The 25,604-nt window shown below is 36.1% G+C and overlaps 2 protein-coding genes across 5 annotated transcripts; both read left to right on the top strand.

Annotated features, from left to right (window-relative positions):
* Positions 1–903: 903 nt before the first annotated feature.
* On the top strand, positions 904–6,036 carry LOC115719485 (uncharacterized). 3 transcript variants are annotated; one of them, XM_030648553.2, is made up of 7 exons: positions 904–1,162; positions 2,079–2,387; positions 2,481–3,239; positions 3,518–3,573; positions 3,655–3,965; positions 4,080–4,378; positions 4,487–6,036. In XM_030648553.2, exons 2-7 carry the CDS (start codon positions 2,205–2,207, stop codon positions 5,723–5,725), a joined length of 2,847 nt encoding a protein of 948 aa, XP_030504413.2. In that variant the 5' UTR covers positions 904–1,162; positions 2,079–2,204; the 3' UTR covers positions 5,726–6,036. The 3 variants fall into 3 exon arrangements, with proteins under 3 accessions (XP_030504413.2, XP_030504414.2, XP_060966083.1); XM_030648554.2 differs by having other exon boundaries at positions 905–1,155; XM_061110100.1 differs by having other exon boundaries at positions 919–1,682.
* Positions 6,037–21,376: 15,340 nt separating this feature from the next.
* LOC115721230 (zinc finger protein GIS2) lies at positions 21,377–24,164 on the top strand. 2 transcript variants are annotated; one of them, XM_030650488.2, is made up of 7 exons: positions 21,377–21,839; positions 22,192–22,314; positions 22,402–22,560; positions 22,833–22,994; positions 23,154–23,270; positions 23,352–23,456; positions 23,602–24,164. In XM_030650488.2, the coding sequence occupies exons 1-7, from the start codon at positions 21,669–21,671 to the stop codon at positions 23,656–23,658; spliced, it is 894 nt and encodes a 297-aa protein (XP_030506348.1). In that variant the 5' UTR covers positions 21,377–21,668; the 3' UTR covers positions 23,659–24,164. The 2 variants fall into 2 exon arrangements, with proteins under 2 accessions (XP_030506348.1, XP_030506349.1); XM_030650489.2 differs by having other exon boundaries at positions 21,705–21,843.
* Positions 24,165–25,604: the final 1,440 nt, after the last annotated feature.

The raw sequence follows: 25,604 nt of genomic DNA, 5'->3' as shown, positions 1-25,604 counted from the left end.
ATCGACTTAAAGCGAGGTCAACAAATGTAATTAATGTAATAACAATCATGTCTAGCTAATTGTATGAACGAAAATATTACTTGCTTGTTATATAAATGAGTGTCCTCATATGAATAAAACTAATCACAAATCTTTTTCAAAAATGGATTAAACAGACTAAATTTTGACTGTAGTATTATAATTCTCTTGTCTCTTTATACATATCTACTATGTATATTTTGCTATTCATTATTTTAGTTTAAATATTCGCTAGGTAAATATTCACATATTGCTTGTGAGTTTTTAAGCTTTGCTCGAATACTCATAATTTTTAGTGAGGTTTAATTTCCTTCGAATAACATATAGTATTTTTATATTTTTATAGATTTTAATTTTTGTTTTTTACAAAAATAGGTACTTGTTTTTACATTAATTTTACAATAATATTATATTATGTTGTTTACATAATATTATTATATATATACGTTTTTTCTAAAAGAAAACAATTGAAGAAAAATTCTGAAAAAATAAATTATAATCTGTAAAAATATAAAAAATTCTTTTATCAGTAAAAAAATGTGTATTTATAAATTTAATAAGTAATTATTGACTTGTTTATCGAAACAACCTTTAATCAAACTGGACCCAAATCAGTGTAGCCAGCTGTTGCTCCACAAATCTTCACACGTATTAACTTCAGTTACATTCGCGAAACACACAAAACTGTATAGTGGCAGATTTGTAGGCCCACAGAAAAAGGAGAAGGAAAAAAAAAAAAACAAAAGAATATTGGTAATAAATATATTTTTAATATAATAAAATCGAAAAAAAAAAGTTTATTCTATATTTTATTATTTTTTTGAACAAATATATTTTATTTATTTTGTTTCTTAAATAATATGTAAATGAAAGCAAATGTAGCTATCAAAAATTGTTGTCTTGTTTAGAAGGCAGCACTGTATACTCTGACGCTGATAAATACCCCTCTTTATACTTTCTCTCTCTTTTTCTCACCTTTAAATAAATATATATTTAAATAATAAATTTAATGTTGAATTAATTTGAAGAGTATCATTATTTTTATTTTCCTATACTATTTTCAGTTGCATCATCAGACTGCACAGAGCTGAGAAAAGAAGTGTTGCGTGTTTGGCCGGAGGATTCTGTTGTATCGTTGTATGCGGTTTGATTCTCTACTCATTATACTCTTTTTCAATGTTTATAATTAAAATTTGATTTTTTTTGTAACCATGATTATGTGGTTTGGATTTTTTTTTCTTTTTATATTTTGATTGTTTTGGATTCTGAATATGGTGGTTTTTCTTTTTTTATTTATTTATTGGTATTAATATGATAAGTGATGGGTCAAGTTGAATCTTGAGTGAGTGGAGGTTTATGGGTGTTGCTGCTCTTGCATTGGGTTTTTCAAAAGAAGAGAAATAATAAGATAATGAAAAGGGAAAGGAGATTGTTTCTTGCAACTAGATGAATGTGTTTATGTATGAGAAAACCCAGATGAGATTCTTTACAAAAGCTACATAATTATTAATGGCTTAGTATCCAAACCAGGGATTGAGGTACTCTTTTTGCTCCTTGTGGAAAATGGCCATCATAGAAAATGTCCAACAATGGAGGCGAATGCATGTTTTTTAGGTTCCGAGAAAGGGAAATTTGTTTAGTATTGTTGGGTGTGGCAAAATGTGGTATGTGGTGGACTGGATTTTTTGGGTTGCCAAATTCGCTTCTTTTTTTTTTGGGAAGAGGGGGGGGGGGGGGGGGTTGGTTTTAGCCTGGCCATTCAATGTTTCTCTTGCGAGTTTTAAAATGAATTGCAAAGTTAAACATGCCAATGAAGAAGTTATTCATTGCGGCTTTGTTTTATTCTGAACTTCACAATCACATTCACACATTTAGAAAAACTGTCGGGGATTATTGGATGTGCTTATTTGCAAATTGTAGATTGTCAAAGTTCTTTGATTCAAAAGAGCATGTGTCATGTCAATGCAAGCATTACTTTTTCGTGTTAATTTTGAATATATCCATATTACTGTAGCAGCCACTTGATTGATGGAGAAGTTTTTTTATTTAAATCTTTTCAGGTGTGTTTGGGGGATACGATGCCTTAATTGTTTGTCTACGCTAGAAAAGTGTATTAAAGCTTTTTTAGTTTCAGAAAACACAAGTTTTCAAAGTTGCAACAACAGTTTTGCCTTTTGTTAGTTTAAATGCTTGGCTCCAAGGTGTTTTTGACATATAAGCGTAGGAGGCTGACAGGTAATAGTCATGCCCCAGGAAAAGGGTGCCATAATTCAGTATCGGTTGAAAATGAGATTCTTGGACAAAGTCTGGATTTGTATGATGAACTGATGGGTAAGCACACCTCAGAAGATCAAAAGGAAAGTTCTGAGGTGAGATTTCATAAATTTGATTGATAATTATGTTATTCTAAAGCATTTTTTTTAGATTGTCTAATGATTTGTTTTACTCTTTATTTCTCAAAGCATATTTGTCAGGGGATAAGCTTATGCTCTACTTGTATCAATAAACAAGATTCTTCAGCATCTTCACCAGTACAAGTGTCAAGCTTACTTGAGGCTAAGATACACATTGAAGAATCTAATGCTGCAGAGAAAACTTTAAGTTCTGATAAACTTCTGATGAAGAGTTCTGATGAGAGTATCCCCAAAAGGGAAGGAGGTGTACCCTCTTCCGCAGAGGATTGTTTGCGGAATAAGACATGTCACACTCAAATGAATTCATCTTGTGATGTTATTACTGACATTTCAGGCGATAATCGATGCGTTGAAGGAAGATTAGCTTCTTACTTGACGGGTACTACTGCTAATACGAGTACGAATTCTGCTGGAGTAAAATCATCTCTTGAAGTAAAAAGCAGCTTTGAAACTCATGATACTCTATTAAAGTCAGAGACATCAAGCTTGGAAATTGCTGATTCAGTTGATAAAGACATGTTAATTTCAAGTAATGGTTCAGCAGAAAAAGCCCTGTCGATGGCTCCATTGCTTACTTTCAGTCGAAGATGTAAAAAAAAGAGGAAGGACAGTCCTGATACTCACGGGAATTTCTTGCTGGAGGATAGAAAGCATTCATTGGCCAGCAAGTGCAGTAATTCTGCGTCCGGTGATACTTCAAGTAAAGCAGCTCATAGGAAAGGCTGCTCTATAGACCACTCGTCAGAATTGAAGCCTCCAGCAAGTGTCAATGATACTAGTGATTTGGTTTGCGAAACTGAGAACAAAGTAGGTTGTATTAATTTGTCTCCCATTCTTAGTTAATAGTTATTAGGAATCTGTTTTATTTTTATGTAAGATGCTTTTAGTGATCTTTGAATTTTTTTTTGCATCATTGTCACCTCTCTCTCTCTCTCTCTCTCTCTCTCTCTCTCTCTCTCTCTCTCTCTTAAATAATCGTTTACTCAACATTTGACATGGTCAGATTTTTGTAATGGGTTTGTGGTTAATGTTTTGATTACAGTCTCAATAATCGGTAACCTTCAACCTTGTTGGTATTGTGACAGGTGCTGGAGGTTGATTCTACAAGTGCACATGCTAGACTTGTTCTAGAGACAGAAGTGTAAGTCCCTCAGAGCTTAGAAGCTTAGAATTAAAAATTGAAATTCAAGTTCTGTAATTGCTTGCTGTTGATTCTGAACAGTTTGATTCCAGAGAAAGAAAAACTGAATGAGAGAAAAAACACAACCAAGGTTGTCTTGCATGAAGCTGAAAAAGTTCTTGACCAAATCAACCAGATTGCAGCTGACTTTCAAGATCCTCCTATAGATTGCTTGGAAAGCTGTTTGCACAATGCTGCTGAAGACTCATCCTTGAATAAGAATGTAAGTGCAGGTAAACAACCAGAAAAGGACCGTATATGTGAAAGAGAAGCTCTGACAATCTTAACTAAGGGTTCGAAAGAAACAGAAGGAGGACTTCATCCTCTCCCGGACCTGTCTATTGCTCCTACTGGTATGATAGCTATCACTATTGCACATACTTAAAAAACTAATTAAATTAGTTCATAACCTGTTTTACTTCAGCATCTGTGTAAATACTACCACTTTTAATGTGATTTTTTGGTAGATTCAAGTGATATTGGGGACTATACTGTCTACTTGAAATCCCAAAAGCTATCTGTAAATGCTGCATCAGAAACTTTTTGGGGCTCTTTGGACTCCACTAGCAGAAGTCATGCCGCTGCTTCCCATGCTCCAGAAATCTCAAATGTGAGAAATGAGAGAATAGAGAATTCTATATCGCACCATTCACATCTGCGTAGAGATGCATGTACATTTGAAAAAGAAGCAAATGCCGATTTCCAGGATAATGATAAATCTTCTCCTCTTACTATTGACTTTATGTCAAGAAACAAATGTCTTCAGGTACTCAGTTTCATTCCTTGGTAACTCCAACTAAATTCATACTGCTGATGATTTTGTAAACAAAAGAGTATCTATCCGTTAACTTTTTTTTCTTTTAATTGGTACCAGCTTTTCTCAGATGAAAGAACCGACGACACTTCCCAGTCGATGATTATGCAGCCTGAGGAAACTGCTTGTATGGTTTCAGAGGAAAAACTAAATTTTCAGTCTGAAATGAAAAATAATAGAATGAAAAGAAGATCTCCACCCTTTTTATGTCTGTCCTTGCCAACAAAGCCTAAAAGTACTAGGTTTGCCTCCAAAAATTGTTACACTTCTGTCCACTTGTTGAACTCTGATGGCCAAACCAGACAACCTTCTCAGGATGCACTGCCTCGGTCTTCATCATGCCATTCATCCTCTATTCTCAGACACAAGTTGATACTTGATGGCATTGTAAACAAAGCTAGAGCCTCTAAGGACAAATCCAAGCTACTAACATCTTTCTGGACTGAAGAAGAGTTGGATTCTCTTTGGATTGGTGTAAGGAGATATGGAAGGGACAATTGGGATGCTATGCTAAGGGACCCAAGATTGCAATTTCAACCATGCAAGATGGCAAGGGAACTTGCAGAGCAGTGGGAAGATGAACAATTTAAACTTTTGAATGGCACTTTTGCACCACAGTTTCGGCCTTCAAAAGCAGAAGGCATTTCTTCGAGCTTCAGTTATCGGGGTACCACAGGAATCTTTAGAGAGAATATGACAGATGAAACTGAACTCTCACTCGGAGATGTATATACTCATAGAGAACGCTGCATCCCATGGAGGTCTAGATTTAAGTCATCTTATGTGTGGAACAATGATTCTGAATATCTGCAGGAGCATGTAAAAAAGCCAACTACAGATCTCTATCATGATTATCAAGGGGAAAGTTACGAAGAGGGACCATTGAAGTGTTTTGGGAGCTGCACTATGCTAAAAGACCGTCCTTCATCAGCTAGTTATTCGACACCTTTCATGGCAGGGAAGGGCAATCTCCCTCACTGGCTGAGAGAGGCAATTTTCGCTTCACCAATGCAAACTGGACTGCCTCTGCCTCCACCTGCCTCACCAATAGTTCAGTCACAAATGATGCATGTTGCCTGCCCATATTTTGAGTTAAACTTGGGATGGAGAAGTGATATGCACCACCATTTACAGACGTCAGGAAATGGTCATCTTCCCAACCAATTTTCGGGGATGAAATATGAGACGGCTGAACCAAGAAGGACTTCTTATGCTGATAAGCCAGATGAAGTGATTGTTATCAACAGTGATGCATCTTCTGAAGAAACAATATCAGATGATCGTAGTGCCAGGCCATAGAAGCTGATTTTGAGGTGCTGTCTTTTATTTGTCGGGTAACTTGTAGAAAAGTGGTTCATTAATTTGATGTACAGTCTGTAGTTGACAATTGAATTTGGCTTTTTAGTCGTAATTTGTTTTCATGATTAGTTTAATCTTCTCAAAGATAGAAATAGCCTTACTTACTAGATAGTCGAATGTATATAGAGACAATTGAGTCATTATCTGTATCTTGACTACCGGATTAGAGAATGAGATCCCTTACACATATAAAAGATTTGTATTCAGACTTCAAATTGAAAATGGAACATGTGCATCACTTATTATTTTTATTGCTAAAAAAAGCATTAACTTTACTTTTTATTTGTTTTTGCTATACCTCTATAATTTTTCATAAATAGCAAGGAAGAAAGTTCACGAGCCATTATGATGTAATAACAAAAATCACCATTCCAATAAAACTATAATACTAGTTATTACATATTACTTCTTATAAAACTCTATCTATTTCCTCATTTAAGCAGTAACATGTACACTGTCAGACATTCAATGTCCAGTAAGCTAGAATCGTCAATCATATTTCACAATTACCATTAACAGGTACGTGAATGTATAGAAAATATATAATGCCAATTCTTACATATTGACCATTGATGTATGATCAATACTCTGGTCCTGTATTGTGTTTTGTATGGTATAACAACTGGTAGTATTAATACACCAGTACTTCTCTTCATCTCTGAAAATTTCAGTTTCTTCTTCCTCCATTGCCATGGCTCTACTTTTTCTTTCCCTCCGGCCTTCTAACTCCATTGATCTTACCGCTTAACCTCAAACATCTCATTGCTAGCTCTGCCATTGCCTCAACATCCTTCTCAAGTGCATCTTTTGTCACTTGAGGATCTAAAATTTTGGAAAGATAATTTTCATTCCTTAATGACAGAAAGTCGAAACCTGATTCTTATCTTTGTCTATTGCAAAAGAAAATGAAGTTTTTTAGTGTTAGCAACTCAACAAGTGTAACATAGAAACTGTGAACATCACTTCTGTTTGTAAAGGCTTGATTGAAAGTACTCTGGATCCAAATACTCGAAAGTTCCTTGTACTGCTGTGGTCAAGTGTGTTTTGTCTTCTGGCACTGATCTTGATGTTCCAAATCTGAGATTTGGGCATTGTACTTTTCATCCAAAAGTATGTTGAAAGATTTTATGTTCCTATGAAAAGTAGGCATTAAAGCTGAAAAGTGCATGTGTGATAAAGCTCCTGCAACATTACATGCAATGCTTAATCTGTTCTCCCACGAAAACTTTGGTTCATGCTGTTTGTTTTGGATGTGATATGAGTGTCCCAGCTTCTAAACAATAGCGAGTAGTTTCACTATGTTTCCGTGGTTAATCTATGATAGAATGAGGATTTCGTTGATGAATTGTTGAATCTGATTTCCATCCATTGCTTTTGACTTGTTCACAGCAACTATGGTGTAACCATCGGGTAACATCCCTTTATAGACTGCTCCATACCGTGCTTGACTAAGAAAACAACATTGGTTATTTGTTTATGGTTATTGGTTGCTCTTTGAAGCTCCTCTTTGCTTTCTCTTGGCTTCCATTATATGAGCTTTTTTCTTGAAGCAAATGGCCACCATTTTGCTTAAGAAATCCCTCCTTGCGGATTTCAATTCCTCTTTCACTTAACCATTGATATTCCTTGTATCCTGTTCGTGACAGGCATAAGAGTGTAAACAGTATTAATTAACTTTTGTTATTTTCGATATAGTTAGTTTTTAGTTAATTCTGTTGTGGTAGTTAAGGTAGTTATTCTCTTAGTTTATTATCTTTGTACTCTGTATATAAAGGCTTTGTCCTATCAATTATAATTCAGCTTTTGCCATCTCTCTGTCTCTCTCTGCCTTGCTCTATTTCTCTACATGGTATCAGGAGTCTTGACTCACGACTATGTCATCGTAAACTTCCGATTAGGGCTGCACACGGGTCAGATTTTTGGGTTTTCGGGTAGTCGGGTTCGGGTTTTGGAAATGCATAACCAAACTCGATTTTCGGGTGGTCGGGTATGGCGGGTTTCGGGTCGGGTATGCGCGGGTTGGGCGTGGTCGGGTTCGGATGTTATAGGGCTGAGCCCGAATGTCATTTCTGAGCTCAAATGAATTTTAATTTTTTAAAAATGCCATATTTTTTTTTTTTGTATTTTTATCACATTGGCTGTTGGGTTCCCGAGAAAAGGCTCAACAACCAAATTTCATTTATCACATTGATTTTTTATTTTTTATCACATTGGCTTTTAGGTTTCCAAGAAAAGTAGGTGGTCCCTAGTACACTTGCCTCAAAATATTGGAGTACTTCGTAAATGCCACTATTGTCGTTGTACATGACTCATGCTCTTCAGGACATACTTTTATTGTTTTGAAAAACTATTCATCTACTGTAGCCAACTACTAGTCATTGAATGAACAGTAAAAAGTAAAGTGTATAAACTAAAAATTAATAAAAAAAAATATTTTTTTTGCTGTATTTTCGGGTCACGGGTTAGAACCCGACTAAAAAAAAAACCACTTTTTAATATCTAAACCCGAAACCCGTGTGGGGTGATTTCGGGTTGAACCCGACCCGACCACACGGGTTTTAATGTTTTTCGGTTTTTTTGGCAGCGGGTCGGGGTGAGTGGCCGGGTTTTTCGGGTTCGCGGGTCTAAATGTTCAGCCCTACTTCCGATCCTCAGGCCCATGCCATGAACAATGTTGCTCCTACAGCTCAGGCCCCTGCCCCACAACCCCCTGCAACTAGATCTGGGAATCCATTCTCGAACTCTTTGTCCTCTTCCCTCACCATTAAACTCGACCGTGCCAATTTCCTGTCCTGGAAATCTCAAGTTACTCCCACCGTCATCGGACATGATCTCGATGAGATCTTGTTTACAGGGGTTCCACCGCCTCAAAATCTTATCGACAATACTCCGAATCCTGAATATATTTAGTGGAGAAAGAAAGATCAACTTCTGTTATCATGGTTGCGTTCATCATGTCTGAATCGATTCTTGCATCTGTTGCCAACTATGCCACATCTCACTCTGTTTGGCGTGCTCTTGAACAGAAATTTGCTTCACAAACGAAAGCTCGTCGTCTCCAACTCAAAGGTCAGTTCTCCCATGTCCAAAAAGGAGGTTTATGTTGGGTTTTATGCCCTAAATAAAACTCCATTTCAATGTAATCCAGTTTGATTCAACATCAATAAAGAAACAGAAGTATTTTTCATTCATTTGTGTATGTTTTGGTTCATCTTATCAATTGCTTGTCTATTTGATTTATAAATTCATCTGAAACCCTTTTCGCATACTTGATCCTGTTTATTGTGTCGTCAACACTTTGGAAAGTAAACATGACTATGTGAATAAAGTTTCCTAGATTTATCAAACATTGGGTTTTACTGATATGATAATCTACAACAGAGTTTACTTGCATTTGGAGAAATGCTATGTTCTTTCCAGAGCATTGGTTAAAGTAAAGCTCAGGTTGGATGCATGGAGTATGCATCGGAAGGGACCGATATTGAACTTTGACTTAGATTTATTAAACTTACCGTAATATCTATTCAAGTCAATATCGCCTAGTTGATCCTAGATCAAATGATCTTAATCCTGTTATGATTAGGCTCAATCTCAAGAGGTTATTCGTGTTCTTTGATTTTTTAGTTAAGCCTACTTTTGGGTCAGGGTGATACGTACATTCTGGGAACACGGTAGTGCAATTGAGTGGGAGCGCTAACATAAAGATGGAATCTATAGCTTCTATCTGGCGAATAGTAAGTAAAGGATGATCTCCTTCGAACTTGACCAAACGAAAATAAATGGTGGAGTACTCATTTCACATAAGCTGAAATATCATTTATACGGGGTTAAGTGTTTTAAGGATAAAATACATTGTAGGGTGTAACGGTAATCTAATCCCTTTATAGTGTAGATCATTCATATAGAGGATCATTGATCAAATTAGGATTATAACAATGGATAACTAATTATGTGTCTATACGGTGGAACATATAGAGCATTCTATATACTGAGAGTGCAATTCTAAGTTCTATGCGTGGATTCAACAAAGAATTAATAAGTCAGTGAATTTAGGTTATAAATTCTTGATCTGCTTATTGGAAGCTCGGTTATATAGACCCATGGTCCCCCCCACTAGTTGAGATAATATTGCTTGTAAGACTCATATAATTGGTTTTGATTAATCAATTATAATTCTCAAATTAGACTGTCTATTTGTGAATTTTTCACTAAGTAAGGGCGAAATTGTAAAGAAAGAATTTTAGGGGCATATTTGTTAATTATGATACTTTATATGGTTCAATTAATAAATATGATAAATGACAATATTATTTAATAATTATTTATAGTTATTAAATAGTTAGAATCGTCATTTAAATGGTTGAATTTGAAAATTGGCGTTTTTGAGAAAATGAGATGCAGAAATGATAAAACTGCAAAATTGCAAAAAAGTGAGGCCCAAATCCACATTGCTAGGGCCGGCCACTTTTATAGCATTTATCATATGATATTTTCATTATTTTAATGCCAAATAATTCAAACCTAACCCTAGTGGAATGCTATAAATAGATAGTGAAGGCTTCAAGAAATTTGCACTTAACTTTCTACTTTTTCCTTCAGAGAAAAACCTGAGCCTTCTCTCTCTATACCTAGCCGCCATCTTCTTCTCTTTCTTCTTCCTTGAAATTTTGAACCACTTAGTGATTAGAGTAGTGCCCACACACAGGAAGTGATACCTCAATCATAGTGAGGAAGATCGTGAAGAAAGACATTCAATAAGAAAGTGTTTCAGCACTAAAGAATCAGAGAAAGAGATCCAGGTTCAGATCTTGATAATACTCTGCGACAGAAAGGATACAAGGGTTAGAGATCTGAAGGGAAAGAGTCATATTATTCCGTTGCACCCAATGTAAGGTTTCTAATACTTTATATGTGTTTATTTCATAATTGTTTTAGAAGTTCATATTTAGGATGTTAATCAACATACTTGTGAGTAGATCTAAGATCCTGGTAAAATAATTTCCAACAGTTTATCCATATCTGAGTTCATCGACAAAGTTCAAAGCATTGCCAACTCTCTTGCCATCGCTGGTTCTCCAGTTGATGATTAAGATCTTGTGCTACAAGTTCTGAATGGTCTTGGCCCAGAATTCGATCCCGTTGTTTCTGGCATCACATCAAGAAGCGATGTCTTGACAATTGAAGAAGTTCAAGCTCTCCTCCTTTCTCATGAAAGTCGTATTGAACATCATGTTTCTATGAGTGGTCTTTCTCTAATTGTTATCACAATTTTCGCACTCTGACGTGGCATCACATGTTGGTGACACATGGACTTGATTCTCCATGCCTGCCCGAAAGAGATGTTTCGAGCAGAACACTGCATATACCTGCATGGACGAGGTCCTCCCAGCCAAGCAGTGGACAATCTGAGCAGCATATCAACACTTAGCAATTCAAGCATTTGCATCGTGAAGCACAAGAGCAATCCCTATAAATCTCGGATCGTATCACAAAGATATGGCAAGCTGTCCAAATCCCACAACCAGTGTATTCTAAATATGTAATATGCATTCTTACCAATTATAGATATTGTTAGTAAAAGGGAGACCTTCCCTCAAACATGTAGCCCTATAAATAGTGATCCATTCTCACTAGTTCGAGGGTCGAAAGAATTATCTAAGAGAGTACACTCAGAGATTTCATTGTTAGAGCTTTAAGAGAGGAATCATTGTATTCTTTGTTCATAAGTCAATACAAATCAAGGGGAGTAGGCTATTACTGAACTGCTCGGGGCCGAACCTTTTTAAAAACCCTGTGTTCTTTATTTATCTTTTCATATCATATCTAAATTATATCTTTGATCGCTTATTATTAAGACTCACTGTCGTTGGCTAAAAGCGAGGTCAACATTTTGGTGCTTTCATTGAGAGAAAGGATCATCAAGTTGCCCTTTACTTCAAGTCTACTCATAAATAAGATGGTGGTACAAACTCACAGGGGTGTAGTCGATCAGGTAGATCCACTGGCAGTAGATCCCACACTGCAGACTCCAGGGAATGCAAGGGTTCCACCAATCACTAACCCTGAACAACCAATCACCCAACCACCAACTGCGGGTCATGATGTGACGTCTCCTTTGGCTAGAATCACACCCGGTGTGCAAGAGACTGGAAATACCAGTTCAGCAGCCGATCTAAGTACTCCCAGTACTGGGGTTCCTTTAGCAACAAATGTCCGGACAACCGTAAGAGATGACACCGAGATCCAAAACCTCCGTAATGCTCTTGGACTCATGCAAGGCCATACTAATACTCTGCATCATGATCAGGAAGAGCTCCGTGTTGCAGTGAACCTTGCTTTCGAAGAACAAAGGCATCTGTTTGCCGAATGGAGGGATAAAGAGATAGAAACATTGAGGGCTCAACAAGCAGCCATCGATGACCGAATAAGACAAGCCACCGTACTGATACGAAGAGCCTACTAAGTTACTAATCAGCAACCTGCCTCTAGCATCCCACTGGGCGGTTCAGGCAAAGATCTAGCTAGGAACACTTTCCAAACTCTGAATAGTCAACCGTCCAATCCCCAGTCGCAGGTTCCACCTGTGGGCCAAGCGGTAGGCGGCCATACCTTATTTGGAAATTTGTCAGGAGGTGTTATACCTAATAACTCCACCCAGATTAGCAGTTCTGGCCAAGTGCTCGGCCAAACCAACCAGTCACTAAGACAGCCTGGTGCATCTATATTTAATAGGCTGGGAACAACTCATGATCTCAGAGATGATCTGAACAAAATGAGAGTATTAGACAAACAATATGTTCCACCAACCACTCAGCTTGGGGCTCGCGTTCAAGATCCAGCTCAAAGAGATCCTGACGTGACACTGGTCCGCCAAGAGGCCGAAAAAGTTCATCCAGCCGTGCAGGCACAGTTGGATGAACTGAAAAACATGTTCCAAGGTCCGGCCGATGAAAAGCACAATGATCTCGAGTTGGACCGAGCACGTAGATCCCTTTTTACTCCAGAGATCAATGTTCTAGAGCTGCCCCACAAGTTCAAGATGCCAACCTGGAAGATGTATACCGGGAAGGAAGATCCCCTATCACATCTCAAATATTTTGAAATGCAAGTGGACTTACAAGGAGTACGAGGAGATGTGTGTTGCAGAGTTTTTCCTGCCACACTCTCAGAAGCCGCCCAACAATGGTACTTCAAGTTGACACTAGGGAGGTTCAACTCTTGAAAGGCTTTCTCCTCGGAATTCCATGCACAATTCTCTTCTTCTCGCCAACTCCCATTGCATTTAGACGACCTGGTCGAAGTGAAGCAAAGGCCAGGAGAGCCTCTCCGAGCTTATATCAGTAGATTCATGACGGAGGCGACAAAAGTGGCACGGTTAACTGAAGAAGGGAAATTAACCGCAATACTGGGGGGCATCGAAGTTCTTGGAGAGCTTTGGAAGGACATCAAGAGAGATGGACCAGTAGATTCTATGAGTGACTTCCTCGATCGCGCAGACGGTTTCATCAAGCTCAAAGAGGCCATTCAGCGAGTAGAAGTCGAGCTTAAACCGAGGCAATCACAAGCTCCCTCTGCTGGATTCTGTGGCACTCGACTATCTCAGGAGTAGGAACTGGTCTTCGAGGAACCGCTGCAAACAGACAAAAGTTTAGTAAGCGACCTTAAATATATAAATTAATACATTTCAAAGTTAAGTTTCTAAGAAAGGGAACTTACGTATGATGCGAAAGGCGGTTGTATTTATTGGAGAGAGGCCTGTCGTCCAAAATAAGTCTTCTTTGAACTCTGTCTTGTTTGGCAACCTAACTATAATCTTACGATCGCCTGTATGAGTCCCGAGATAGTTAAAGCCTCATGCAGCATTTTTCCTCGCAAGGACTACCTTGACTAAGTAAAAATAGGCTATCTTTAAAGGAGTAGGGCACTCCCATCCTAAAATATGGTATAGGACCTTCAAGCTCGCAAGGATCCTATACGAGATGGGATTCAGTTGGAAGGGGGCAACCCCGAGGTAGTTGCAGAACTCCTTAAAATAATCCCTAAGGGGAATAACCACCCCAGCTTTGATGTGCTCGATGCTCCAGGAACCAATGCTCGAGGAATTGCTCGTGCTAGGTCCATTGCATTCCTTGCGTATTACCCTTTCTGGAGGGAAACAGCTGAATTCCCCAGGAGCCACTGACCTTATGATACAACCTTTCCTCTGCTTGATACCGCAGACTTCAGAATACCACCAACATAGGCCCCAATTGACCTAACCTTGGATTCAATGAGTTCAACCTCGAATGTAACACTGGGATCCTGTGGGGTCTTTGATTTTCGAGGCTTAAGAGACATAATGTCAAACTCAGGTCACCTGGTTCAAAAGCAACAGTGACTTTGGGTAAAAATATTAGTCTCACGAGTGGAATAGAAGCTAATATTATGGGTTCAGGCCAGGCTACGTCTCGCAAAAAACGACGTTTGCCCTCAGAAATCTCTTGCAAAAATTATCTATAACGACTGGTAACTTCTTCCTGGTTCGACTTAATCAAATGGTCTCTAATTTTTGCATCATTTATCTCCAATTTGGATTGGGGTTAGAAATTTCTAGGTTTGAATGGGAGGGCTAATTGTTTGGGATATTCTGTTTCTAAGAACTCTGGAGAATAAACTTCTGAACCAGGTTGGGACATTTCTACAAAAAAGAACAATCCCAATTCCTGGATGAAAGTTATTAAACCAGAGGTTTAAAGAATGTGATAAACCTAAATTTATATTGTGCCTAAACCCTAACAATTAACTAGAAAACTTAAACCAAAATCGCTAAACCAAATGGAGTGACAAGATGCAAAATAATCGATCATAACCCAGAACAAAAAAAAGGAAGAAGAACAGAGAAGAATGGGACACTTACTATTTGAAGTCGAGTAGTCGTGTGGGGGGAAAGTCCTGTAACCAAAGACGGAGTGAACAGCGTGATGAATTTTTTGAACACTTGAGGTCGAAAAGCAAGTTCGAGGAAATTCGCAGAAAGAATATCAAAGACAAGGAGGGCATGCAAAGTTTCAAGAACTCAGGATAGGAATTTATCAGAAAAACTTGAGTTTTTAAAAAGGCAAAAATGGTGGAAAAATGGATTCTTTACCGTTTTATACTTCAAACTTAGTTACCGTCAGATCAAAATGTAGAAGATCTAATGGATAAAAATGGAAAAGAAGTGGAAAGGATGGCTTATTAATGCTAATGATGTCCCTCGAAACTACAAAACTGCCAAAATCAAAGGCATGCATATTTTTAAAATGGAATATGACAAATACACCATCAGTAATCATTTTAAAAGTACTTTTCATTGAAAAGGACTTTTTAAGGGTCAATTGTTATACCCAAAATTCAGCTGTACTTCAGGAGGTGACACGTGTCAGTCTTAGGGAATATGAATAAAAAAATATATTGATATTTATATCATTAAATATAAAATGGAATAACTCATTAAATGCAGAATTAATAGAGTATATTTGTAACTCGCTGACTGCACGGTCTTAAGCGAGACAAGGATGTACAAACTATTGATTCACGTACTGACGAGAAACCATTTTGCGTCAGAAGGCATAATCCCAGGGAAGACATAGACGACGCATAGTGTCACGGGCTCACCTTTCTTGTAACATGCCATCTTAGCACGCACGTTACACATAGCGAGGCATCTTCCTCGCTGTATGTAAAGAAGTATTGACAAGGTAAAATGGTTATTAGAACACTTAGCGTATAATACACATTATAATAACTAAGTGTAATAACTTGAAGGACATGATTGTCAATTTGCAAGGCCTTATGGTCAAAGAGCAGTTCTCAAGTTTGCTCAGTACACTGGTGCTCATGCCATTGCTGGAAGACTTATGAATAAACTAAGCTGTTCATGTACTAGGCGAGACACCTCAGCGAGATATATTTGGCAGCGTGTCCTAATCCATGTCAGCGTTGACTTCCTCAAAAATAGATTAAATCACATATGTGTGATTTTCAAATAGTCACTGCATTTATTTACGTGGAGCGTAATTGAAGCCCACAATTTTAGGGAATATTATTATAGGATTTGAAATTAAATGTAATTAACTGCCAACCTGTATTACTATAAATAGGGGCAAATTATACAGAAAAAAGGGAGGAAAACCTTTAGAGAAAAAGAAAGATACTAAAGATCCTAATTCAATAATCAGAAATATCTTAATAAGATAGACTCGTGGACTATGCAGAGTTAACTGCAAAACCACGTAAAAAAACCTAGTGTTATTTTTGTTTCTATCAGTTTTTCTTAGATCTATTATAATTTCTGTGCCAAATCTATTATGAAAATAGGCTCATAATCATTAACGAAAATCTACGTTAACAGATAGATATATAAATATATAGATTAATTAAGCATTAAGCATTTTATATATTATAAAGCTAATGAAAAATTTAAAAAAATAGAGAATTAAGGAGAAAATAAATAGAGGTATTTGGAGTGATTTTAGAGTGACATATCTGTTGGAATTATTTTACCAGGATCTAGATTTACTAACAAATATGTTTCATTAACATCCTAATATGAATTTCTAAAATAATGAAATAAACACATAAGGGTTTAAGGAAACCTTACATTGATTGCAGCGGAATATAATGACTCCTTCCGTTCATATCTCTAGCCCTTGATTCCTTTCTGTAGTAGAGCATTATCAAGATCTGAACCTGGATCTCTTTCTCTCATTCTTGAGCCCGATTCTCGTTCTTGTTGATTGGATTCTTCACAATGTTACACACTATGATTGAGATCCCACTTGATGTGTGTGTGCACTCACTCTATCACTAAAGGTTGAATTATATGAAGAGATTAAGAGGAAAGGTGGTTTCGGCCTAATAGAAAGAAGGCTCAAGAAAATTTTCTGAAGTGAAAAATCATCAATCTTAAGTGTGAGCCATCACTATCTATTTATAAGTAACCAACTAGGTTTAGGTTAGATTTAATTAGCATTAAAATAATAGAAAAATAAATGGTAAAATCCATGCATAGTGGCCGGCCATGGGTTGGGTAATGGGCCCACTTTGTAATTTAGCCATTTTCTCATTTTCCCATCTTATTTTCTCAAAAACGTCAATTTTCCAATTTAACCACTTAAATGCCAATTTTAATTATTTAATAACTAAAAATTAATTATTAAATAATATTGTCATTTAATATATTTATTAATTAGACTAATCAAAGTCTTTCAATTAACAAATAAGACCTAGAATCTCTTTTCTTCACAATTTAGCCCTTGCTTAGTGAAAATTCATAAACTAGACATAGTCTAATTTTAGAATTATAATTGATTAACTAAAATCAATTAACTGAGTCTTACAAGCAGTATGGTTTCAACTAGTATGGGGACCATGGGCCTATATAACCGAGCTTCCAATAAGCAGTCCTAGAATTTACCAAGTAAATCCACTAACTTATTAATTCCTTGTTGCATCCACGCATAGAACTTCGAATTGCACTCTCTGTCATATAGAACGCTCTATATGTTCCACGATATAGATACGCTATTAATTATCCATTGTTATAATCTCAATAATCAATGATCATATATAGATGATCTACATTGCATAGGGATAAAATTACCGTTACACCCTTTCAATATATTTTATTCTCAAAACACTTGGCCACCTATAAATGATATTATAGTGAACTAATATAGTCACTAAAATGAGCGCTCTATCATTTATCTCTATTTAGCAAGCTCAAAGGAGATCATCGTTTCACTTCTAAATACCTATAGAAGTTATAGATTCCATATCTATGATTAGCGCTCCCACTCAATTGCACTACCATGTTCCCAAAATGTACGTATCACCCTGACAAAAAAGTAGGCTTAACTAACAAATCAAAGAACATGTATAATACTCTTGAGATCGAACCTAAACATATCAGGATTAAGATCATTTGATCTAGGATCAACTAAGTGATATTGAATTGAATAGATATCACGATAAATTTATCATATCTAGTCAAAGTTCAATATCGGTCCCTTCCAATGTATACTCCACACATCCGATACTAGTAAACTTTGCCAATGCCCTGGAAAGGACATAACACTTATCCAAGGTGTAAGTGTACCTATCCCTGATTATCATGCCAGTCTAAATCCAGTGAACTGACAAATCAGAGAATTAAACTTTCGAACATATAAACATGATTATATTCCACTGTGCTGACAACACTATAATCACGAACAAATACATATGTTCTGGACTTAATAGAATTTACACATTAAATACAATCATGAAATAAATCATGTGAACCATGCAACATAAAATGTGATTTCTGATCTTTATTAATCAATAAATTTGATTATATTAAAATGAGTTTTATTTGAGGCACAAAACCCAACAATATCACTGCCTCATATCTCTCCTTTATATATAGATAGATAGATAGATGGGTGTAAGAATTTTTAAGGCTAATTAGGATTTTTGCCCCCTAAACTTTGACATATATCAAATTATGCCCCTGAACTTTTCTAACCGTTAAAAATTCTCCCTGAACTATTGAGATTATTAAATTTAAGGACTTTTGTCCAATTTCATTCAATTGTACTAATTTAGTAATTGTTTATGTACTAAATCATGCTCCACAGACTTTAATATCTACTAAATTATGCTCCTCGAACTTTGACATGTGTCAAATCATGCTATTTGAACTTTTATTAATGTTAGACTTTTTTTACTAAAATTAGACAAAAGTTCTTAAATCCAACAATCTCAATAGTTCAGGAGGGATTTTTAATGACCAAAAAAGTTCAAGGGGCATAATTTAGTATATGTCAAAGTTCGGGAGGTAAAAATCCTAATTTTAATTACGTACCAATTTATTTTATTGATATATTCTCATTGACATTACATTTTATATTCATGCCAAACATAAAAGTATGTATGATGTGTATAAAAATATAAATCTATATACAATTGACCACTGCATATGAAAAACTTTTTTTGACTTGCCACATAAATTCAAGAAGTTAGTTTTTTTTTTTTTTTTTTTTTTTTTTTTTTTTTTTTATATCAAATTCTCATCAACCAAGCAGGGCAATTTTTTATTTATATACAAGTAAATATACAATATTACAAAAAATGTGTAAAAAAAATATTATTACATAATTCTATACAATTTTATAAATATTTACAAATAAACATATATATATTTATAATTTTAACATGTTAATTATTTTTAATTAATTTTTTTTAAAAAATACATAAAGTTAAATATGTAAATATAAAAATTGATATTTATATTTTAATATATTACTAAAATAATATATTTATTAAAATTTACTGCAACGGGACAACGTGTTAATTTTGGGAAGTCTTCTGTCTTCTTTAGTTCTAATACTTCATCTGATTTGCAGAGGGCCATCTGTGCTACTCTGGGCATTCAGGAAGCGACTGAGAACAGTATGTATTTGGGGCTCCCGAGTGCTGTTGGCAGGAATAAAAATATCATCTTTGGATATTTGCGGGACAAAGTTCAGAAGCGGATCCAGTCTTGGGACAATAAATTTCTTTCTCGTGCAGGAAATGAAGTTCTTATTAAATCAGCTGTTCAATCTCTTCCGGCCTATACAATGAATGTGTTTCTCATTCCTGTCGGGATTTGTCAGGACATTGAGCGTGCTATTACCAAGTTTTGGTGGAGGTCGAACAAGAATAAAGGCATACACTGGCTCAGCTGGGACAAGCTCACGAAACATAAGAGCAATGGTGGTATGGGATTTCGAGATTTAAGGGACTTCAACTTAGCTCTGTTAGCTAAGCAAGGATGGAGGCTTTTGACTTATGGGGATAGCTTGATGGGGCAAATTTACAAAGCTAGATACTTTTCGTCAGGGTCTTTTCTTACATCAACCTTGGGGAGTAACCCGAGTTATATTTGGAGATGGTTCTACCATAGAAGTGTGTTTGAGGCTAAGGAGTTAGTTCGGGTGGGGGTTCGGCGGTTGGTGGCTGATGGTTCTACCCAGGGCCGGCCCTGACTTTTAGTGGGCTATAGAAAAAAAAATTATTTTGGGCCCTTATTTAGAAAAAAATATGGTATTTTTCAAAATCGGTAAAAAAATGGTATAATTTTAAAACGTAAATATTTTTTTTGGGCTCTTGGGATAGGTGGGCCCTAGGCACAGGCCTAGCCCGCCTATGCCTAGGGCCGGGCCTGGTTCTACCGCCAATATTTTGTCTGAGCCTTGGCTTCCTGATGAGATGAACCCTTTCATTGAATCTGTCCATCCAGGCCTTTTGGGGAAGTCGGTTGCCTCTTTAATGAAAGTCGAGCAGGCTGAATGGGATGGGGAAGTTTTAGCTAATCTGCTCACTCCTAGAGATCAAGCTTTGGTGTGGAAGATTCCGCTCAGTAGTCATTTGAGTACTGATTTGTGGTACTGGTTACATGATGCGTCAGGAGTTTTCACTGTTAGGAGTGCATATTCTCTGCTTCAATCAATGAAACCCATCAGAGATAGTCCAAATAACTCTGGGATTTGGCGGCTATTATGGCAGTTGCAGCTCCCTCCAAAGGTTCTTAATTTTCTGTGGAGAGCTTCTACCAACAGTCTTCCAACTCGGTTTAATCTCTCCACAAAACATGTTCCAATTGCTGCAGCGTGTCCGTTCTGCCTTGCTGCTCCTGAGACGATTCTGCATGTGCTGGTGCGGTGCTCTTTTGCTAGAAGTTGTTGGAGCAAGGTTCCAATTACTGGTGTGGTGCCTGATGCAATGTTGTTCTCGAGTTGGTTAGAAGCGGGGTTGGTATCGTGGAACTCGGCCGAGGCTCTTGAGGCTGGTACGGTCTGTTGGTCGATTTGGAATCGTCGGAACGAGTTGGTTTGGAACTTCAAGCACCCTGATGCAAGTGAGGTAGTGGCAATAGCAAAGTTAAATTATGTTGAGTGGTTTAATGCTCAAAAAGTGAATGTCACAGATGCAAGCTTAACCGGGACGACGACATTACCAGTGGAGCGATGGACAGCTCCCAATTTTCCTTTGGTCAAAGTTAATGTGGATGGTGCACTTTTTTCTGCCCAAGGGCAGTATGGATTGGGCTTGATTGCAAGGTCTGCTGCGGGGTTAGTCTTGGGGGCCAGAAGTTTATCTAGAGAGGGCTCTTTGTAACCTCATATTGTCGAAGCCATTTGTATCAAGGAAGCTTTCTCTTGGAGTAAAGCGAATGGATGGTCACAGATTGTTGTTGAGTCGGATTGTTTAAGGGTCATTAATGATTTGCAAAAGTTCAAACATATGGCTTTTCCTTATGGCCATATTCTTTATGATTGTATGACTTTGGTTGCTGATTTTGATGTTGTTTCTTTTAATTTTGCTAAGCGGTTTGCTAATAAGGTTGCGCATGCCTTGGCGCGATCTTCTCTTTTTGAGGCTGACCGTTCTTTTAGTAGAGACTCCTTACCTTTTGTTTTTGCATCATTGGTTTTGGATGATTTAATTTAATAAAATTTAACCATTATTCAAAAAAATATATATATATAAACACATTTATAAATTTTATTTATATTTATGAAGTGTTTCTTAGCAACAAACTAAACAAAATAAATATTTATGCCGCAAACTTAAAATAAAATAATAATAAATACACTTTAGCCTTTTTTTTTTTTTTCTTTCTTCGGCTCAAGTTCAACCTACCAAACTGGCAACTACCAGTTTATTCATCAGTCCCAAAAAATAGACTAAACGGCCATTTCTGTATCAATTGGAAACAGTGCTCGTGCTTGGGCTGAGCTCACAAATGTCCATTTTCTCATCTAATTGGCCGTAGAGAGGAAATTGTACAAGGGAAAAGAAAAAGTCGAAAGAAGAGGGAGTGTGAGGTGTGAGATCTATGGCTGACGAGTGTAATTTGATTTCCGAACTCAGTGAGTTTGATAGCCTCAGTGCTGTTATTGGGTTTGAGGCTTTCTCCAGTGGGAAGAAGAGGAAGAGAATGAAGATTAAGAATAAGAAGAAGAAGATGGATCATCAGTTTGTGATTGACGATTTAGACGACATGACTGTAAGTAGGTCTTTCACCATTTTCGTCCTTTTTCGATTTAGTTACGAAGTTCTTATCTTTATGTTGCAAGGGAAAGATTTAGTTGTAGAGATTGAAATCGAGGGAATGAGTTTGGAATTGGCTATCTTTCTAGTTTTGAATATGTAAGCTTAGTTCTGCAACATTGGTAAGACTAAAAATACTAGAAATGAAATTATTTATATTCTCAATCATGACTAGTGACTTGAGGAGAGAAGAATAGTTGACTTACCCTGCAGTGTGTTACGTACCATATGCGTTGTTACTGCTATTTCAAGAATAGGTTGACTTTGCCTAAGCTCATGCTGCAATCTTTTACTCTAATTATCTATAGATTAATATGGTGGACAATGAAAAGCAAGCGAACATTGGTCAACATCAAGAAATGGTGTCAATTGGAAAAGTGGAAACGGAATCAAACGTGATTAAAAACAGTATTGTTTTACAGAAGCGCCTTGTGAGTTGAAACAACTATATTTGAGCTCTTATTTGGAGATGTTGCACAGTCATCTTACATTTGTTTTCCCATTGTATTTTACTTTAGCATCGACCTAGATATTTTGATCCCCCTCAAGAAATTACTTGCGTGTGCCGCAATTGTGGCGAAGAAGGGCATAGAGAAAATAACTGTAGAGCACAAAAGCGAAGGAGACCATGCTTTGTTTGCGGAACTTTTGAGCACAGTTGGAGACGTTGCAAGATGGTATAGCTTATAAGTTTTCCTTAAATTCACATTCTGTTTGTATGGTGGATGTTGTAGTTATTTATTCCTTTCTTGAAATGCTCTTCTTTTTACATACCATGTTAAGAATATGATGGTGATAATCAAATGGAAGAAAAAGAGAAGAGAGATTGAAGAGTATAAGAATCGTGGGCTTTATACTGATTATTTGATACTTTGTGCTTGCATTTTATAAGTACTGATTTTTAGTTTTGTAGTTATGCCACTTACATGCTTTATTGCTGTACCCACAGCGTCGGAATTGCTTTTTATGTAAAGAACGAGGTCATGTTGCTAGACATTGCCCCAATGGAAGCCAAGTAGATAATCCAAGTCCTATAATTTGTCTTAGATGTGGGGACTCTGGACATGATATGTTTTTATGCTCCAATGATTATTGTCCTAGTGATATCAAGGTATGTACAATAGTTTAAGATCTTTTTCTTCTTCCTTCATAACTTTTTTTTTTTGAATTTTTTTTTGTGTATGCTTGGCTTTTTCTTGAATCTGTTGTTCCCTTGTGTCCTATGATAGAAAGATTCATATGTGCCGTGAATATATTATTGTGTGGGCAGGAAATACATTGTTATGTTTGCAAGGCTCTCGGCCACCTGTGTTGTGCTGATTCACATGGTGGAATTCTAATTTCTGACTCTTGCTACAACTGTGGCCAGTCTGGACATTTGGGTTCAGTAAGTTACTTGCTGTGTATGTTACATCTTACATTAAATAAATTGAGAAGCTTAATAAATCTTGTTGTAAAACATATGAAGGGATGCACGAAGACACGTAAAGACATCCGTGGTGTTTCACTCCAGCTTTCTGCCACTAATTTAGAGAAGCAGGTCGTTTTGCCAGAAAATTCTCAAATTGTGAAGGTTCGGCCAACACTCATCCATTGATAGTGAACCAATTTTCTTTATTATGCCTGTATAACAGACCCGGAACCACAAAATAATTACGTAAGCCTTAGTGGTAGACCAACTTATATAACCGTCATTAGTCTTTTCTATGTACTTGTAGCTTGAGAAGGAGGTGGGTGATCTTGTCGGCCTCAACTTGGAAGTATTTTCTGCTTGACTGAATGAGAAACAACAATAATGCAGAAAAATTTGGAAGATCAAGAGAAAACTGAACCAGATAAGCGCGAAACAAGACAAAAATGTGACCGCAGGCTAATTGATATGGAGAATGTAGCTTGTCTAAACCAGTGCAACGGAGTGGCTCAGTAAATATGGTTCTGATCTCAACCCTGCAGATGATTCCAGTACTGGATGTGACCTTTTTTTGAGCTCTATTTCATTGTAAAGAATTCAGATATTTTGTGGAAATTCCAATTTCAAACGCTTGGATCCAAAATATGGATGCCAAGATTTGGTCATTAGGAACAATGGAACTGAGGCTGGAAGTAAGAAGCTGAAGTTTGGTTCTATCTGAATTTCTGTACAAAGCTGCATCTGTATCAATGGTACAAGCAAAAGAGGCATAGGCCATGTAATAATATTAGGAAGTTCATCTAATAGTGCATTGTAATTTGTAGTGTACAAGTTTTGGATATAATAATGCAGTATAATGTTAAAGAAAAAGACCATCTTATATGTTATTAGGAGTGTTCATAAGATAGTCGATCCAATCCGCACAATTCAATTCACAAAGTGCGGATTGAATTGAATTAAAAAATTCAAAATCCGCACTTGTGCGGATTGAATGTTAATTGACATATAAAAGTAATCAATCCAATCCATACATATATATAATTTTTTTAAAAAATATATATACAATTTAAAGAAAATAGTAATTTAAAAATCTAATAAATATAAAAGGTTTTTTCTATAATAAACTAATAAAGGCAGCATTTTACATTTATACCATATAAAGGAAAAATAAACATAAATAGAAAATAAAAGTTTGTATTTACAAAAATACCAGCCTAACAAAAAAAAAGGAGGAAATTCCTCCTTCTTCATGAGCCAGTCAAAACACCTCAATTCACCAAATCTCCATTGTTTTATTTCAAAAATCAGGAAAATCAGCTCAAATCAAGATGTAGATCTCAAGGAAAAAGCAATAAAATCTCGAAAAATCCAAATACAAAAAACGAAAAAATAAAAAACAGAGATATCAACCTCCATTGTTGTAAAAAAATGCAAAAACAACCTATAAACAAAAACTGAAAGCGTACATAGGAGAGAATTTGAAGAGAAGGAGATCGGAAAAACTTTGAATATACCCATAATCGAATTAGAGAAAAAAATTCAAGGTAAATAAATATGAAAAAACAAACATCATCTAAGCTTCCAGAAAAAACGAGAAAACAACCACAAAATAATATTTTAAAAACACCCAGACATAAACAACCTAAAAGATGAACAACCGAGAAAAAACATATTAACAACAATCTGCAAAACTTGAAATTACTAAAAAAAATTGTTCACTGTGAAATAATATTAAACAACACTAAAACTACTAAAAATAAACATTAAAACAACTGTTTAGAAAATGCCAATAGAATACTAAAAGAACAATCAAACAAAGAATTAAAAACAAGGAAAAAATGTTATGAAAACACAAAACCTTCGTACAAAAAATGAGAACAAAAACAACAATAAACCCTAAAAAAACACATTTAAAACTTAAAAACAATTAATAAAAAAAACCAAACTGACAAAAAGAAAAATAGTGTAGTTTGGTTAAATGATGTTAAAAACTATTTAATAGCAGTAACAAAACCAAAAAAAGAAAAAACTAAAAAACAAAAATGAGAACAAAAACAAAATGAAAAATAACAGTTGATTAAAAATTTCAACTTAAAAAAATAAAAAAATTCAAGGTAAACAACTCTTGGGTTTAACTTTAGGCTTCACTTCCAAATCAGGAACTTCATCCTCGAAGTCAAAATCGGAGAGAACCTAAAACATTATGGAGAAAAAAATTGAAACACAAAACAACAAACGAAAAATAAAACAAGAAAAAAAACTAAAAAAAAAATTGAAAAACAACCCCACTTACATCCTTGACAAATTTCG

This window comes from Cannabis sativa, chromosome 2 (genome assembly GCF_029168945.1).
Source record: "Cannabis sativa cultivar Pink pepper isolate KNU-18-1 chromosome 2, ASM2916894v1, whole genome shotgun sequence".
Taxonomy (NCBI): Eukaryota; Viridiplantae; Streptophyta; class Magnoliopsida; order Rosales; family Cannabaceae; genus Cannabis; species Cannabis sativa.
This window is presented reverse-complemented; position numbering and strand designations above follow the sequence as displayed.

Bases quoted from the DNA above. Each gene is read 5' to 3' on its own strand.
- LOC115721230 (XM_030650488.2), top strand. From the start codon at position 21,669: ATGGCTGACGAGTGTAATTTGATTTCCGAACTCAGTGAGTTTGATAGC. The intron at 21,840-22,191 runs GTAAGTAGGTCT...AATTATCTATAG, and splicing joins ACGATTTAGACGACATGACT to ATTAATATGGTGGACAATGA. The intron at 22,315-22,401 runs GTGAGTTGAAAC...ATTTTACTTTAG, and splicing joins TTGTTTTACAGAAGCGCCTT to CATCGACCTAGATATTTTGA.
- LOC115719485 (XM_030648553.2), top strand. From the start codon at position 2,205: ATGCTTGGCTCCAAGGTGTTTTTGACATATAAGCGTAGGAGGCTGACA. The intron at 3,240-3,517 runs GTAGGTTGTATT...GTATTGTGACAG, and splicing joins TTTGCGAAACTGAGAACAAA to GTGCTGGAGGTTGATTCTAC. The intron at 3,574-3,654 runs GTAAGTCCCTCA...GATTCTGAACAG, and splicing joins CTTGTTCTAGAGACAGAAGT to TTTGATTCCAGAGAAAGAAA.